The 19033-nt window shown below is 36.6% G+C and overlaps 1 protein-coding gene across 1 annotated transcript in view; it reads left to right on the top strand.

Annotated features, from left to right (window-relative positions):
- Wnk3 (WNK lysine deficient protein kinase 3) overlaps window positions 1-17830 on the top strand; it is a 152819-nt gene extending 134989 nt beyond the window's left edge. Inside the window, exons 21-23 of the mRNA XM_085684681.2 lie at window positions 1303-1514; window positions 8074-8276; window positions 12392-17830. Of these exons, the coding sequence (XP_085540807.2) occupies window positions 1303-1514; window positions 8074-8276; window positions 12392-12721 (745 nt within the window). The 3' untranslated portion in view covers window positions 12722-17830. The remainder of the gene's footprint in view (window positions 1-1302; window positions 1515-8073; window positions 8277-12391) is intronic.
- The last annotated feature ends 1203 nt before the right edge of the window (window positions 17831-19033 follow it).

Here is a 19033-nt window from a genome sequence, read left to right as displayed (position 1 = left end):
CCAGGCAATTGGTAGATACTATAGACCAATAAGAGTAAGCTGATATTATTTTGCCCAAATTAGTTTGAATAATCTATAGATGTGGGGGTTTGTATTTTAAAAGTTAAAATTTAAAAATAAAGGCCAGTCCTGGTGACACACGCTTTTAGTCCCAGTACTCAGAAGGCAGAAGGCAATTCTCTTTGTGTTCAAGGTAAGTCTGGTCTATATAACGAGTTCCAGGCCAACAAGGTTACATAGTGAGAACCTGTCTCAAAAGAAGTGATACACAGGATAATGTTCAAATAACGTAATGAGAAAGCAAGCCAAAAGACCCCTTGTACTTCTCATGCTATGCCTCACTTCTCAGAGGTGCTCACTATGAACTGTTTGGGATATATCTTGTTGGTTCTTTTTCTGTGCATATCTTTTTTGTCCTTTATAAAAATAAAGTAAAAACAATCATGCTATTCTATAATTTTTTTTACTTTAAGATGTTGTCTATGAATGTTTGTATCTGTGTAAATGTACCTTTAAAAATATCATTGCATGCAATTCCAATGTATGAGTGTATCTGAGTTTATTTAATCCTTTCTTGAGAGATATTTCAGTGTTCTCCATGTTTAATTATACAAATGATGCTTATCTTTTTACACACAGAGATATTTCTGTGGAATATAATTAAAAGGTCTGTATTTGTTTGTTTGTTTGTTTGTTTGTTTGTTTTTCGAGTCAGGGTTTCTCTGTGTAACAGTCCTAGCTGTCCTGGAATTCGCTCTGTAGACCAGGATAGCCTCAAACTCCCAGAGGTCCACTTGCCTCTACCTCCCAAGTGCTGGGATTAGAGGTGTTCACTACCACCACACGGCAAAAGGTCTGTATTCTTGAAGCTTACAGATAATTTCTAAGATTGTATTCGATGTCAGGCTTGGTTGCTCATGCCTGTAATTCCAGCTCCTGGGAGGTAGAGGCTAACCTGTTGAATTCCAGGCTCGCCAATATTACATAGTGAGGTCTTGTATCAAAAAAAAATTGAGCTGGGGGGTGGCGGAGGTGGTACATGCCTTTAATCCCAGGATTTAGGAGGCAGAGGCAGGCAGATCTTTGTGAGTTCAAGGCCAACCTGGTCTATAGAGTAAGTTCTAGGACAGCCAGAGATATACAGAGAAACCCTGTCTCAAAAAAAACTTAAAAATACTCTGCATTCCATCATTTTTTAATATTAATGTTTTGTAAAGTTTTATTTATACCATTACAAAGTTCCTGAGTTTGTTTTTATGGCACCAAAGTTATTCAAATATTTTCTACATAATTTTTATTCAGACACATTCAGGAGGTGGTCAATCTTCAAACACAGCAGAATAAAGAGCTGCAGGAGCTCTATGAACGCCTTCGAGCAACTAAAGATAGCAAAGTACAATCTTCAGAGATTCCTTCATCACCTGCTTCACCACGTCGGCCAAGAGCTTTCAAAAGTAAACTCCGAAGCCGCCCTCAATCTTTGACACATTCAGACAATGTCATTGTTGTAAAAGGTAAACCAGTCATAAACATAATCATTTTAGTTGTTGTAAAAGATAAACCAATCATAAGCATAATTGATTTTTCATTTTTTTTAAAAAGCATAATTGTTTTTAAAAACTAATCAGATCTCGACATAGTGTAGCATGCATGTAGTAGAAGCACTCAGGAGACTGTGGCAAGATAATGATGACTTCAAATCTTGTCTGGGGTGAACAGAAGAACCTGTCTCAAGAAAAATAAAATCTGATCAAAGAACAGCAAAATTAGAAAAACAGTGATAGTACAAGTTGCTTTTTATTAGGCTGAAATAATTTGATATTGTACACATTGATCTAAAATACTCCTCTATGTTTTTGGTACTAAATGTTCTTTAGTGAAATAATTAGTATAATTGACAGAATTTGGAGAATAACTAAGTTTGTTTGTTTATGTTTTTATTTGGAAAACAAACAGGTGGAACTTCAGTATCTACCCCTAAATAGTTTTCAAAATGCTAGTTAGTTAGAAATGCTAGTCTTTCTAGCATTGAGAGTTGGTATAGAAGTTTGTTGATCATGCAAGACACAGAGAGAGAGAGAGAGCACGAGCGAGCGTGTGTAGGCCATAAAAGAGCATTGGATCTCCTGGAGTTGGAGTTACAGACAGTTGTGAGCCACCTGACATGGGTGCTTGGAACTGAACTCTGGTCTTCTGTAACGTCAGCAAGCACTCTCAACCACTGAACAATCTCTCCAGAACCTTTATATATTATTATTAAGAATATTAGAAAAATCCATTTCTTTTTTTAAAAAATTTATTTTTATGTGCAGCGGTATTTGCATACATGTATGTCTGTGTGAGGATGTCAGAATCCCTGGAACTGGAGTTACAGACAATTGTGAGCTGCCATGTGGGTGCCAGGAGTTGAACCAGGGTTCTCTGGTAAAGCAGTCAGTACTCTTAACTGCTGAGTCATCTCTCTAGGCCCCAAAAAATCCATTTCTTTTTTAAAGATTTATTTATTTATATTTTATGTGTATGAATGTTTGCCTGCATGTATGTATATGTACCACACTATGTGCCTGGTACCCATGGAGGTCAGAAGACAATGCCAAATCTTCTGAAACTGGAGTTAAGGATAGGTGTGAACCACCATGTGGGTGCTAGGAAGCAAGCTTAGGTCCTCCAAAAGATCAACAAGTGTTCTCAATTGTGAGGCCATCTCTCGAGCCCCTAAAATGTTATTTCTTTAACTTTGGGAAACTATCTATATCTATTTAACAAATAAAGAAATTATTCCTGAGGTTGAACTTCTTTGGTTCCAGATACATAATGAAGGTCAGCGTACCACATAACTTGTGCTTCTATTTTTATTGTATACTATTCAGAATAGTGAAGAAGTAGAACTAGCCTAGATGTCTATCAGCAGATAAATGGATAAAGAAAATGTGGAGCACCATTCAGTGGAATCTTATTTAGGTGTAAAGAAAAATGAAATGATGGAAAACTAGTCATGTATGGTAGTATATACTATAACCCCAGCACAGGGAGATTGAAGCAGGAGGTTGGTTGAGTTTGAGGCCAGCGTACATTGAGCTATAGGATGAGCCTGATAAAAATAAAATTGAAGAGTAGATTAGGATTGAAAGCAGCTTTGGAGATTCAGTATCGAAAGTCATAACCTTTAGTCTGATGTTATGGCATTTATAGTTAGACTTCATTTTGTTCTCAAATGTTGTGCTTGTTTACACACTTGTTTTGTTCATTTGTTTAGAGATGAAATTCTTTCTATAATTCCCAGCCTTGTCAGGGCTCAAATTAACCCTCTACCTTGACCTCTGAAGTTGCTAGGACTATAGGAGAGGCACTCTATGATATTCTTTTTTTTATTCTGTGTCATGCTGAAGATTGAACCACAGGACTTGCACACTCGAGGCAAGTGCTCTATTAGTAAGCTTAACCCCTAGTTTATCCAAATGTTTTTTCCTGTGCCCAAACATGACCTTCATTTGAATTTTGCTTATTATTTCAATTATATAAAGTGGATTTTAGTAGTTTCTACCTGTTGTTAAACTTTTCAATTCTATAATTTTTTGTTTTTGTTTTTGTTTTTGTTTTTTGACACAGGGTTTCTCTGTGTAGCCCTGGCTATCCTGGAACTCCTGGAAGTTGCTCTGTAGATCAGGTTGGCCTTGAACTCAGAGAGATATGCCTGCCTCTGCCTCCTGAATACTGGGATTCAGTGGTGTGCCACCACTGCCTGGCTTCAGTTCTATAAACTGTGTGTCATGTATTTTGGAACTCTGCTGCATGTGCTTGTGATTCTTTTACCTTTTGATATTAGAATATATTTCTGATATGAATATAGGCAATCAGCTTTCTTTAGTTTACTACTTATATATTGCACAACTCCATTCTTTTAATGTATTTTTTAAATTTTTTTTCTGTGTCTCTCTATATGTACTTGTGTGTGCCTGAGTATGTGCCATAGCTTGCATCTGGGTGGCAGAAGACAAGTTATGGGAGTTGGCTTTGGAAATCAAGTTGTCAGGTTTAGCAGCAATTGCCTTCACCCACTGAGCCATCTTCCCTGCCCTTTTATACTTTTAATCTGAAAAATATTTATTATGGACATCATTATACAGTTAGATCATGTTTTTTATCTACTCTGTCAGCCTTTGTCTTTTATAGGGTTATTTAAATCATTCCAATAAAATTTAACTATAAACTAAGAATCACTTCTACTTTTTATTTTTCTATTTGTTTTTCATATCTAATGACCTTTTTGTTCTTCTTTGATTCCTGCTTGCCTTCCTTTGTGTTAAACTTGCTTTCTTAAAAGATTGATTTGAGGGGGGTGTGCGTTTGCCTTACTCCTCTCTAAGCCTTGGGCTCTTATTTTCTTAGGTAGGCTGGAAGCTAGCAAGCCTCCCTAACATCTAGAATCACAGGTGTTTGGATGAATGACTTGTTAACTTGGGTGTTGGGTTATGAACTCCAGTCTTCATGCTTGTGCAGTAAATGCTGAGCCATGTTTCCAAACCCTAAATAGATATTTTTTATCATGTTTAAATCCTCTTGTCGTTTCCTTTATTATATTTTTTTAGTTATTTTCCTGTAGTGGCCATGGGGATTGCAATTAGCTTCTTAATTCAAGAATAACACTATCGTAATTTCAATGGTATATATATTTTATTCTGTGTATGTGCCTTCCTTTCTTTGTACACATTACATTTTTACATATGATAAGCTAATCAACAAATTTGTGTAATTATTGCTTTTTGTAGTCATCTTTGCAAGCAGATGAGAGAATAAGATAGATATAAGCACAAAGTACACTTACACAAAATATATTTACTAATGCAGTTTTTTGTTTCTTCACATATACTTTTACTGCATTGCCAACTTTTTTTCATTATAAAGAACTTCATCTATTAATTTTACAAGGAAACTATGTTAACAATTTATTTAAGACTTTTTCTAAGATTTTTTTTCCATAGTTTCAATTTATAGGATTTGTTTTACAAAGCAGGTTATAGAAAAATGCTTTGTATTCAAAGACTATTAAAAGGACCAATTATAATTCAACTTATAATTGCTTTTCTCTGTGCCTCAAAACATAACATAAAAAACATGTTCATGTTTTGCTTGGGCAATCAAAAGGAAATATTTTAGATTTCTAATTTATGTGTATCACTACTTTGACAGCCTCCAGCTTCTAGAAACAGCTGTAACTCTTTATATTTTGTCTTTTGGCCCAGAATTAAATGCTCTTAATTGTTTATAACAGATAGAAAACAATTATAACCAGAATTCTAAATTAATTGGCTATTTAAAGTTCATCTGTTATAAAAATAGCTAAAATCCTTTTCTGCTATGAAGTTGATTTTAAAAACTAATGAAACTCATAAAATTGACATAAAAATATTTTATCCTATAAATGTCTATTAATGAATTAATGAATAATATTATGATGTAAGGATCCTCAAAATATAAAATGAAAAAAATCATTTTTTTTTGTAAATGAGATCCTATCATCTGGACTCAAAGTTTCAAGGACTTTGGGAAATAATCTAAAACAATAGATTTCATTCTTTTTTTTCCATTCAATTATTTACACTTCCTTCCCTCCTCCCAATACCCTCCCGCTCCCCCACACCCCTCCTCCCTCTCCCACCCTGCTTGAGAGAGGGCAGGGAACCCTGCCCTGTGAGAAGTCCAAGGCCCTCCCCCCTACATCCAGGCCTAGGGAGCTGTGCATCCATATAGACTAGGGTCCCAAAAAGTCAGAACATGCCATAAAAACAAGTCCCAGTGCCTTTATCAATGGCTTCTCAGTCAGCCCCCCTTGTTAGCCACAATCAGAGAATCCGGTTTGATCACATGTTCATTCAGACCCAGTCCAGCTGGATTTGGTGAGCTCCCATTAGAACAGGCACACTGCCTCAGTTGGTGGACCAACCCCTTACGGTCCTGACTTTCTTGCTCGTCTTCTCCCTCCTTCTGCCTTTCAACTGGGCCTAAGGAGCTCAGTCCGTTGCTCTGATGAGGTCTCTGTCTCTATCTCCATCCGTTGCTGGACAAATATTCTATGGTGATATTCGAGATAATCATCAGCGTGATAGTGGGGCAAGGACAGTTCAGGCATCCTCTCCTCTGCTGTCCAAGGTCCTAGCTAGGCACATCCCTGTGGAAACCTGGGATCCCCTCTAGAGCCAAGTCTCTTGCCAACCCTAAAATGGATCCCTTAATGTAGGTATCTTCTTCCCTGCTCCTATATCTGCCCTTCCTCCATCTCCACCCTCCCACTCCCCCAAGCTGTTGCCAGTCCTTCCCTTCTCCCTTCCCTCTCCCCTCTCCCCTTTCCCCCAACCTCACCTCCACCCCTATGCTCACAACTTTTGCCCTGCAATCTTGTTTACTTCCAATTTCCAGGAGGATCTCTATATATATATTTTTTTCTTTGGGTTCACCTTGTTATTTGGCTTCTCTGGGCTTGTGAACTATAGGCTTAATGATCTTGGTTTATGGCTAAAGTCCACAAATGAGTGAGTACATACCATATTCATCTAAATAGATCCATATCTATCACCATGCACAAAACTCAAGTCCAACTGAATTAAAGACCTCAATATAAATCCGACTACATTGAACCTGATAGAAGGGAAAGTGGGAAGTAGACTGCAACACATGGGCAAAGGAGACCACTTCTTACATATAACCCCAGTAGCACAGACAATAAGGGCAACATTCAATAAATGGGACCTCCTAAAACTGAGAAGCTTCTGTAAAGCAAAGGACACTGTCATTAAGACAAAAAGGCATCCTACTGAATGGAAGAAGATCTTCACCAACCCCGCATCAGACAAAGGTCTGATCTCCAAAATATATAAAGAACTCAAGAGACTAGACTTTAAAATTCTAATTAACCCACTTAAAAATGGGGCACTGAATTGAACAGAGAATTCTCAACAGAAGTTCAAATGGCCAAGAGACACTTAAGGTCATGTTCTACTTCCTTAGTAATCAGGGAAATGCAAATCAAAACAACTTTGAGATACCATCTTACACCTGTCAGAATGGCTAAAATCGAAAACACCAATGATAGCCTTTGCTGGAGAGGATGTGGAGTAAGGGGAACACTCATCCATTGCTGGTGGGAATGCAAACTTGTGCAACCACTTTGGAAATCAGTGTGGTGGTTTCTCAGGAAATTCAGAATCAACCTACCTCAGGATCCAGCAATACCACTCTTGGGAATATACCCAACAGATGCCCAATCATACTACAAAAGCATTTGTTCAACTATGTTCATAGCAGCATTATTTATAATATACAGAACCTGGAAACAACCTAGATGCCCCTCAATGGAAGAATGGATAAAGAATGTGTGGAATATATACGCATTAGATTACTACTCAGTGGTAAAAAAAAACAATGACATCTTGAATTTTGCATGTTTTGCATGCAAATGGATGGAAATAGAAAACACTATCCTGAGTGAGATTTCATTCATATTAATAAGAACAGAAATCAAAATCATGATGTACACTTATACCACCCATTCTACAGCTCAGGGAATGTTACAGAAGAGGGGCTGGAAAAAGATAGGGCAAAGGGCTATAAAACACTATTCCCTAGACTTTCTACAACCATTGTAATCGTTAGCTCATGAAAATGTAGTTACTTTCACTGGGACCATCCAAGACCAGCCCTATCAACAATCAGTCAAGGAAGAGGTCCTCATGGGGCCCTATCCTTTACCTCTGAACTATCTATTGATATCATTTCTAAGAGAAGGTGACTCACCAACCTTTAGTTGTATACTACCAGATTCCAAGAGATTGCTCCAAACCTCTGTTCACACAAATATTCTCCATTAATCTTGCTGAGTCACAAAACAAATAGACATAAGTGTGAGATATTTGTAAAGTTGTTTGAAATTTTAAATTAAAAAATCTTATATTCAAGAAAGATCTTACTCTATAAATGATTGGTCAAATGGAAATTTAAATTATGGGGTTATCTAATTATCAGTTGCAATTCCTTTACATGGTTTTTCCTGTTTTGTTTTGGTTTTTTTTCTTGTAGATGCTCTGTGTGTGGAGAATAATACAGTGTCACGCCAACAATCTTCAGCCAGTAAAAAGGGAATGTTCACAGATGATTTACACAAGTTGGTGGATGATTGGACAAAGGAAACAGTAGGAAATTTTCCTAGTAAGCCAAGTTTAAACCAACTCAAACAGAGCCAACAAAAATTAGAGACAGAAAACTGGAACAAAGTATATGAAGTAAGTCTCTTATCCTCTGTCCTCTTTATAAAAATTAAAAGCTATAAAAATTGATTTTGGTTCATGATTATAGTTAGTGCTCTAAAATGGTATGGAATATGATATTGAGACTTTGATACTTTCTAGATTTATTGTGTCTTTGAGCAAATTATCTTTTAGACCACAAGTCACCAAATTTTTATGACGAAATCAATTAATAAACATTTTAGACTTTCCAAGCCACAGGTTTCCAAGAATTAATGTGATTGTAATGCAAAAGCAGTCTAAGAAAATATGTAAACAAATGGTTGTGCCTCTGTTCTATTACCTCTTGATTTATGGAATGTTCCTTCCTTGAAGCCCCTCCCATTCATAGGAGTTCTTATTTTTCCTTAACAAATCAGTTTACTGTCCTTAGAAAACAAGAAAACATATCTTATAAAAAGAGGTGGTGGGCCAAAATTTGCTGGCTCTAGTTTTATACTATTTTCTCTCTAAAAATACAAAATATTCAAAATGAATTCATCTGGAGAGAGGTATAAGAATTAAGTGTTGAGAAAAAGATGTTCTATGCTACACATCAATGTTCTTTAAACCCAATAATGTATCTGAACTCTCTTTGTTTAATTCATAAAATTAATTTTAAGGCCATAGAAGGTGAAATATTATAAGATCTATTGAGTTTATAGAAAAGATGCCAGTTATTACACATGGCCATAGAAGATAAGATGTACATATAAGTGATATGTGGGAGTTCTGTGTGTATTCTAGAGTGGGAAGAAGATAGATTATCCAACAGAATTATAGAATAATATGATTTAGACAAACATGTTAGGCATATGTTTATGAATATATAAGTATGAAAATCACTGAACAATATGCCGGATGGTGGAATTTGGACCTTATTTTACCTTGTGCTTTTTTTGTGTCTAAATATTTAAAATAAGTAACTTTTTTCAAAGTAATCAAACCTGTTAAAATGTTAAGTGTTCTAATTTCAGCCCCTGTATTAGAGGATATCTCTGAGTATATTATTCTTGTGTGTATACTTGGTAATAGATATAGTCATTGAACATTTTTAAAATGGTTTTATTGAGCTGAGTTTGTAGCTTAGTGTTAGAGCACTTGCCTCACAAGAAAAAGCCCTGGATTTGGTACCATACACTGTGAAAAAAGGTAGAAAATGACCACACTTCTGTTGTCCCAGTGCTCAGGAGACTGAGACAAGAGTATCCATAGTTGGTGCCTGAGATACATCCTAAAAGAGTACATCTATTGTTAATGTTGAATGAACCTTTTCAAATTTTGGCTTCCTTAAGTAGTGAACAATGTATCTGCTTGGGAGATGTATGTATTTGTCTTATTTCTGGCATCAGCTGATGCTCAGATACTATCATTACTTATAAAATCTAAGATCCTTCAGAGGCATTTCAAGACATAAATGCATGGGTTCTGCCAGTGAGAGACTCTGCGTGCTGTATGAAGGAAGGTTTTGTTGATTAGCTGGATGATGGTTTATTGATTATAAAGGAGGGTGCTTGCAAGAAGAGTAAGGAGAAAATTATATGTAAATAAAAGTGAGAAAAATCTTTTAACAGATTTGGGTTCCAATGTTAGCTAGTCATTTACTAGTTGTATAACTTTATATCTTTTTGCTTCAGAGTTCTTGCATTTCAAATGTGGATAATTCTTGCAGGATTATTGTGAAGATTAAATAGCACCAATAAAGTTATACCATCACAGGGGTTACTTATATGTGGTAACTATTTTTGTATTTTAGATTTGGTTGGTTATATATTTGTATAGAGGGGTCAATTAATACTCTTGCATGGTACTGTCCTGTAGCCCTACTTAGACATTTTTGTTTGCATGATCATGTGTACCAAATGCTCTGCTAGACACAAGTTTAGTGAGTAAAAGCAAATAAAGCCATAAATCAGTATTAAACTGCAATTATAAGAATTACGAAAAAAAGGTAAAGGGGGATATCATTAAATAAGGGAAATTTGATCTTCTAAAAAGTGGTCAATGAGGGCTAGCCAGATGGTCCAGTGGGTAAAGGCACTTGTCAGCAAGCCTTACTACCTGAGTTCAGTTCCCAGAATCCACATGGTAGAATGAGCAAACTGACCCCCACAAGTTGCCCTCTGACTGCCACATGCAATTTTAAGTAGTTAAGGAAAGCTTCCTTTATCAAGTGATAATTGACTGAGATCTAGAGAGTAGGAGTTAACTTAGTTCCTGCCTAAGCATATACAAAAGCCTGATGTGAAGAAAGAAATGTGAAAAGACTGAAAGTAAGTCAATCTGGCTGAAACAAAGAAAGCAAAGAGTAATGAACATACTCGAAAGAGTAGATGGCTTCTCAGATGTGGTAGTGATGAGGAATGCTGTGTTTTTTTTTAAAAAAAGAAGAATGGATAGTTATGATACTCCAGGTCTTTAATAAGAGCACATTTGAATTATCATTTCTTTTGAGATGAGCACTGACTGAAGCAAGAAGACAGACTTTGGTAGGATCAGGGTCAACATTTTCTGACAAGTCAGGAGTTACTCATACTAGTCTAGTTGATGAAAAAATGAGCTCAGATAATTTTCTATATGAATACATAGATGTGGATAAATAAGTTTATTCAAGTGTGATCATACTATATTGCTGTTTTGAGTCAAAAGCACTAAATTTAATTTTACTTTAACAGAAAGAAAATACTGATGGAAGAGATTGCTGAACTTTTAGATAAAATATTTTGTGCAACTCAATATAATTTTGCCATTCATTTTCAGGTCAAACTAAAAACTTTTATCCTAACTTAAATTGAAAGTTTCTAACAAAAGTTTAATTCAAAGTTTAGTTCTAGCTTGGTAATTCAGTGTAGAACTAAGAATTTGAGGTTGCTACTAGAATTATTTACATTTATTGGAATTATTCCTATGTGTATTATGAATATATTATATTCTCTATATATGTGTTTAATCACAACATAATGGTAAGAGTAGCCAGCCAGGCAGGAATATATCTTTCAGTACTGCCCAAGGCACAATTGTCTGTTTTCAGTTTAAATTTAGAAGAATTGGTGGAGTGGGAGAGCTGGGAGGATAGCTTAACTAGTAAACTACTTACTGTGCAAGTACGAGGACCTGAGCCTATAAAAAAAAGCTGGGTTTGTAATACATGCATACCTCCCAGCCCTGGGAGGCAGAGTCAGGTGAGTTATTGGGGATTGCTAGCTAGCCAGCCTTGCCTACTTAGTGAGCTTCAGGCCTATGAGAGAATCTGTCTCAGAAAACAAGTTATCTTGAGGAACTACACCCAAAGTGGACCTCGTCTCCATATGTACATACGCCTACATGCATGTACACACACAAAAATAAAAGTAAATGTAACAGAAGGGCTAGAGAGATGATTCAGTGGTTAATAACACTGGCTGCTCTTTCAGAAAACAGATTTGATTCCCCATACCCACATGGCTGCTCACTTGTCTGTTAACTCCAATTCCAGGGGATCCAGTGCCCTCTTCTTCCACATATACATATACAAACAAAAAACCCATACACGCAAAATAAAATAAAAATAACAGAAGTGTCAGATTTCAATATAGTTAGAAGGGGACAAGAAGGAGAGGTTTATTGAACATCTGCTGTATGTCAGGTCTCCTTGTTCCACTAACTGTATTCCTCTGTGTCCAGAGAATCATGTAGGTAAGATGGGCTATTTTCATCCATGCCTGCAGTGTGAAAGCACATTCATGGATGGAAAAAATGAAGTAAAAGCAAAAAAATAGTACTATCATAAGTAAAGAAGGGACTAAAGTGTGAACAGGGAGTGAATATGGGCCTTAAAGTTATTTGAAACAGTGTTGAAGTCCCTGTCTCACTGTTAACTTGTTTGGTGGTTTTGGGCTACTTATCAATTTTAGTTTCTGTTTCCTCATCTGAAAATGCCTATATTGCAAGGGAGGGCAATTTAAAAATGAGCTGAGGTAAAGAATGTTACCACTGCATAACTCACAGAAAGGTGCTCCACTCGGTATAATAGTGGAAGTAGTGAGCCTTAAAGAATGGGAATATAGACTGATAAACAATATGCCAAATAAACTGATCTTGTGTTTTTATGTTTGTTTTTGTTTTTTTGTTAGAGTACTCCATCTACTATGGGCTACACATCAACATGGATATCTTCTCTCTCCCAAATTCGTGGAGCTGTCCCAACTTCCTTACCACAAGGACTCCCACTCCCTTCATTTCCTGGGCCATTATCATCATACGGAATGCCCCATGTTTGTCAGTATAATGCTGTAGGGGCCACGGGGTATCCAGTACAGTGGGTAGGAATTTCGGGAACAGCACAGCAGTCTGTAGTGGTTCCTGCCCAATCTGGGGGACTCTTCCAGCCCGGGATGAATTTGCAGGCATTTCCAGCTTCACCAATACAGAATCCGGCATCAATCCCTCCTGGTCCTAAATGAATCCAAATAGATGCTGAAACAAGGGGAGAGGACTTTCATCAAAACACCTATGATACTAAACTTTCTTCTTGAGTTCTGCCATATTTTCTCTCATTTGAGCCCACTTTCAACTGTGTTTTTTGTTGTTCCAATGTGATATTTGGTACAGCTCATCATTCTGTAGTAATGTGCACTTTGCACATAGAATACTCCACACAAATGTTTTTCACTTCAAATCCTATCCTCTTTGATACTTGATTTTTAAAAAATACTGTTCAGAATGCTTTAATAAGCTCAGTTTGAGTGTTACCATTTCCAGGACACTTTCATGTGTTGCTGAGAAGCTCTCGCCCCACTTTTTTATGCTGCTACCAGCAGTTGTATAATACTTTTCTTTAAAGTGTGTAAAAACTATGTAGATTGGTTCTCCCCAAATGTGGATGAGGTAAGACTCTCCAATCGCCAGTCTTGTGGGATTTGTCACAACTGTCTTGGGTTTACTTTTCACAGAAGGCAGTAAGTAACTGGCTGCAGGAAATGTTTTGATGTATAACTTTAGTATCCTTTTGTCAAGCAGTACAGAACATGAGTGTTTTTAATGTGATTTTCTTCCCGTCATCACAGCAGTCGGAGTAAGGGGTTGTTTTAGGTGAGGCGGAGGGAAAGAAAAAATCAGAACTGTAACAGTTCCTTGAACCTACAGCTACTAGAGCTGCTTTTGGGTTCCAGTAATAACCCAAAGCAGCCATCTTTTCTCATGTGCACACTGCTTTGGTTTTGAGCATCTGAGAGGCACTGACTTGGCTTGCATTCTTTTGCTAGGTATTGCAGCTGATGTGAATCTCATTTGGGGTAATCCTTGTAATCCTAAACAAGGAGATTCGGGTTAACACTTCTGTCAATCCATTCTTCTAAAGTGAAATGTACTTGACACATTAGGGTTTGTAGCTTTTGAGACTTTTACATAAAACACTGGCTTTACAGGGTTCTAAGAAATGTAGGATACACACCATCCTGCAGTGAAATAGTACACCCTAGGATGATATTATTTAAATTGCCTTTAACCTTTTTTGATGACAGTTTTTTGGTTGTTATAATTTCTTACTAATATCTATAGTCTTAGACCATTTTAGATGTTAGATGTTAGATGTGTTTGTCAGCCTCTTGAAAATTTGAGAGAATTCACTGTCAAGTTGCACTTTACTGGGTTTTATCCAGTTTTAGGAGGAAAGGAGGCAGTGTCAAAATGTACGCCTTTGGTTTTTAGGAAGGTTAACTTCAGTAATCTTAAAGGCTAGTCACAGGGTTACCTAATATTCAGTCTGTGAAACCCAAATAGAATTCTTACATGCTATATTATCAGCTACTAAATACACATGTTCAAGTGACTTAACATTCACTGAAGCTTTGAAAGTCGTTTCTAATACGTTTTTCTATTTAAGAATTCTCTTGGTAACCATTCCAAATTGTGTTCAATGTTTCTGTTAACAGATTTTCCTCCATATTCCTCTAAAAATCTTACCCCATGGGCTTGCCGGGAAGCTAGAAGAACTTTTCTTTTTATTTCATACAGTACACTTTATGACAGTCAGTACACTTTTTAAGAAGTTGTCTTATATTACTTACCTAAATATCACACCCACCATCACATTTTTGTCATGGTTACTGGGGGCATTCTGTGGATTGCTATTGGTAAGAGCCACAATTCCTTTTCCTAAGACATCCTGTTTTGGATGAGTCCAGATTATACGCCCCGATTCCTGAAATTCCTTCTATAGTATTGCTTTGCAAGTTGAAGTGATTTTTAGGATGTTAATGTAGTGCAGTTTCTTGCATTGCAGTGTTTTCCATATGTACAAAACTATGCTCCTAAAACCCATAGTTCCTTAAAACTGTCTGTGTTTCATTATAAGTTGGTTTTGTATAATTATATTGAGATAAACAACCTATAAGGTGAAATAGTGCAGGTTTTAAGATGGGATCTTCTCTAGTTGCAATCATTTTAAACAGTGTACCCCAGAATGAAAAAAACTCCATGGGTTACATACATGTACAATCCCATTTACTAGTGGCTGCTCTACATAGTATGTTCTGTGTTTTGTTAAACATCTCAGTTTTACATATAATTCATCATTATTGTTTGCCTGCAGATGTTTGCAGTGCCTTGTAATATTTAGAATCTTTTCAGGTTTTGCTGGAAAGAAAAGTCATCTTCTAAAGTTTGAAGATGGGGAATAGTGTACTGCTGTCTCCATGCTGACTGCAGTATCTGGGTTAACATATATGTTACATATACATTATGTATGTGTAATGTGTAGAAGTTAAAGCATACAGAAAAAGGGAGTGTGCAGAAATGAAGAAAACAATGTTATTCACTTTGCTGTGGGGTTTTCTTTACTTTTTCTTATTTTTTGTTTGATTCAGATTATAGTCACTTTGATTGTAAATATTGGTTAGTTTTCTAGAGGGGGATTTGTATTATTTCTTAATTTTGCTAAGTTAGAATAGTGCTGTTTCCATCCTTGCCTGAAATACTTTTTCTCTCCCATAAATGAATCAGATAATGCTCAGAAGTTCTCTTTAACAAAGAGCCTAGTACATATAACATGCCTTCTGTTCATTTCTAGAAGTGCATATAATGGGCCTTCTGTTCATTTCTAGAAAGCACACAAACCTTTTCATTTTCTTTCTTGTAATCAACGTAAAGGTTGTACTTAACCACTGTCTTGTGAAGTTTTCTCGGGAGATAGTCTGTATGTCCAGCCGCTCTGTTTACTTCTCCAAGTGCACATCTGATGAGCAGCATTGTGTCTTCATGTATGGCAACATAAGCACTCCACCATGAAGCATTGCTGTTGTGTCTGTGAAGTTGGGTGTAACATCCTAAGACTGTGAAACCATTACTGGTGTATTCAGTGCAGATAAACCATTCATATACCTGGAGCAGTCTTGAATCTAAAATAATTTGCTGTAAGTTAACAAATATCCCTGCAGTTTTTCATCTCTTCCTTGCTTCATATCAAGCATACGTTCTAATAGTTTGACAGGAAAACTTAACTGTGAAAGTTTAAAAGGCACTTCCGCTGTGATTTTTGGATTGAGTGTAGAGTGTTTTTCTAAAGTTATAATGGAATGTTTGTCATCTGAAGACCCCAGATTTAATTGCAGTCCAGTTACTTTTGTTTATCTACCTCGTTTTTCAGTACTGTTTTAGGTGCACAAGTAAATGTTGCCTGTGAAACTTGCTCTTTTGCTTTGATTCTTTATGTTGTTTAGATTCTCAATCTGGCTTGCCTTTTCATCCTAGCACTCACCATGCATGTGAGATGAGAGGAACCATCATTCTACCACCAGTCTGTGTTGAAGTGATGAGAGCCATATACCTAAGTGTTACAAAGTTAGGGGATTGGGGGATGGAAAGCAAAGAGAGAAATCAAATTGGTGGCAATATAAGACTTAGTGGTGGGAGTTAGTTTTCAAATAAACAAATGCTTCAAATGTATTGAAGTGAGATAGTCCCAGTGCCTGAGGATGCTTTCTCATCTCAGCTTCTAAAGGGCTATGGGTTGAAATTGCTTTAACTACCACAGTGAAATACTTGACCTCCTAGGCAGTGACCCATCTTCAAAATATTGCCTGGTATTTACAGTGACACTTTGTTATCTTGAAATGGCAGAATTCATTTCATTTGAATCATAATTGGTAGTAAGGGTTTAGATAGTTGCTTATCTAATCCCTGTAGTCTATGGAGTTGACTCTCTTTGCTGTATTTTCTAAGCATTAAAAATTCCCTTTCCCCCCTTTAAAAGAACCCAGCAAATGTTTGTAACTGGATATTTCCTGTTTCACATGTTTACCATGTAACAGTACATTTTTAATAGTAGTAAATGCTGTATTTCAGTCATCGTTTCTAAGTACATTTCTGAGGTATAGTTGCCATCAATTCAGTTACCTCATGTTCTGTTTGATTAAGAAAAATCTGAGCCTACTGAGGTGGTATGCAAGCCATTTTCTAGAATAGATTGGTTGGGTTTTTTTATTGATAGTTTACCAAGGACTTATTTTGCCTCCCTTTCTTTAGAAGATGTAATAAAAAGGTTTGTATGTATAGAAAAGGCTTTTGATTTGGTAACTATAATTCTAGGGTTAAAATTTTAAAATCTAATCCAGATTATAAAATGAAAACACTCAATCATAGTAAAAAATTCTTCTAAGTAAAATTAGTATGCAATTTGTATGGAGCTGTACTCTCAGGCCACCCTGGAAATAGTCTTTTTTTGTGTGTGTATGAAGGATAAATTCAAACATTGATCCAGGGACCTTGATGACTAACATAAATGGGCCCAATGTAGTAACCAGGTTAAAGTTCTTTTCACTGAGATGGTTGAAAGAGTGTACAGATCAACAGCTCAGATTCTGGAAGGTTTTCTCTGAAGTAAAACAATGCAGACTGTTACAAAGCCAGAAGTCAGGCAAGAGGGCAAGGGAAGGACTAAGTTCTGAAGGGACAATGCTCTAAAATGCACACTAGTCACCCTTCTAGCTTTTTTACGTTGTATTTCTTTCGATATAATTTAAGATTTAAGATTGAGATTTGTAGCTCAGAACCCTCAGCAGATACAGTGGATATAGTGATTGATGAGAAAGTGCAGTTGAAGGTCTGTCATGCTCAATCACTTAAAGCTATAATTTGTTTAATACAAATATTAAGCATGTAGACCTAATGCAGCATGGGAGCCACTCAGGAAGTTTATGCAATTAAACTTTCATGCATATTTACCATGAAGTGTGTAGAATTTCAGCCAATTCTCAATACTTAACATTTAGTTATATATGTGAACTCTCCTTTCTTAATTCGGGAATGTAGCATTATATAGAATGCTGTTCAATTTAATTTTAGCCCTTTTAACATTACCTTTTCTTTTTTTCCTTTTTTTTTTTTTTTTGGTAAGCCAAGTGATCTACCTTTCAGCAGTTGTCTGGTTTTGATTCTTCGAAACTGTGATTTTTATTTTAATTTTTACCCAACTATTGTTAAGTATTTCGTTTCCTGGAATTTTGTTTTGAAACAAAAATAAAGGCTGTGTTTAATGACTATGTCACCTTATTAAAATTCTGTCAGCTACTGCAGTCATCTGGCTTAAAATGGTTCTTTATCAAATATAATTTAGCAGATTTATGAAATTTTAGTCTTACAGGGCTTTGGGGTGGGGGAAACCTGTCTCAGCCATGTGGTACCTGTTGATTTACATGCAATGCTAATGCTTTTCTAGTGGGCCTCCCTTCTCCACATTTGCAAATGAACAAGAGTTGTAACCTTCTGTATTAGCTAGGGTTTCTTTTTAAAAAAAAATTAAAAACATCTTTATTTTACATACCAGTCCCAGTTCTCCCTCCCTCCCCTTCTAATCTCTCCATCCTCTGCCCTCTCCACCCCCATCCACTCCTCAGAGGGTAAGGCCTCCTGGGTAGTCAACAAAATCTGTCATATAACCACATAGAGGCAGGACCAATCCCCTCCCCCTGTATCTAGGCTGAGCAAAGTGTCCCTCCATAGGGGAATGGGCTCCAGAAAGCCAGTTTATGCACTAAGGATAAATCCTGATCCCACTGCCAGTGACCCCACAAACTGGTAAAGCCACACAATTGTCACCCACAAGCAGGTTCCCTAGTTGTCAGTCCTAAGTCAGTGAGCTCCCCCTAGCTCGGGTCAGATGTCTCTGTGTATGTCCCAATCCACAATCTTGATCCCTTTGCTCATATTATCTCTCCTCCTGCTCTTCGACTGGACTCCAGGAGCTCGGCCCACTTTAGCTAGGATTTCAGTTGTGAAGTTCTAATTCACACAACAGCCCTAACATAGGTCTCCACTTTTTATGACAAATTTGAAGGTGAGGACAAGAGTTTTTTAAGGGTCATATGGCTAGTAAGTGGTAAAGTCTAGATCCAATCCCAGATCTGTCTGACCCCATAGTGCATATAAGTAATGATCCAAGTATATTACATAATAGCATACATAATAATTCAAGTATATTGAGAGCACATATTAATTGTTTGGATTCATATGTGCACTATTTACACGTCTGTCATGAAACTGTCCAGCATTTGTTCCTTACAAAAGAGTATTTTCTTTGCCTTTCAACAGTGCTGGGCCACCTTTAGAAAAATACATTTGGAAACCTCCCTCCTATCATCTCTTACTGACCAATGTACAATGACTTAAGAGATTGTAAAACTGTGTCAGAGCAATCACTTGTTAACTTATTTTTATAGAAGAAATATTCCTATGCAAAGAGCCTTGTAGGAAGAGTAATAAGACCTATCAGAAATGCT

This window comes from Myodes glareolus, chromosome X, assembly GCF_982192425.1.
Source record: "Myodes glareolus chromosome X, mMyoGla1.1, whole genome shotgun sequence".
Taxonomy (NCBI): domain Eukaryota; kingdom Metazoa; phylum Chordata; class Mammalia; order Rodentia; family Cricetidae; genus Myodes; species Myodes glareolus.
Note: the sequence above shows the minus strand (reverse complement) of the source record. Positions and strands in the feature narration are given on the sequence as shown.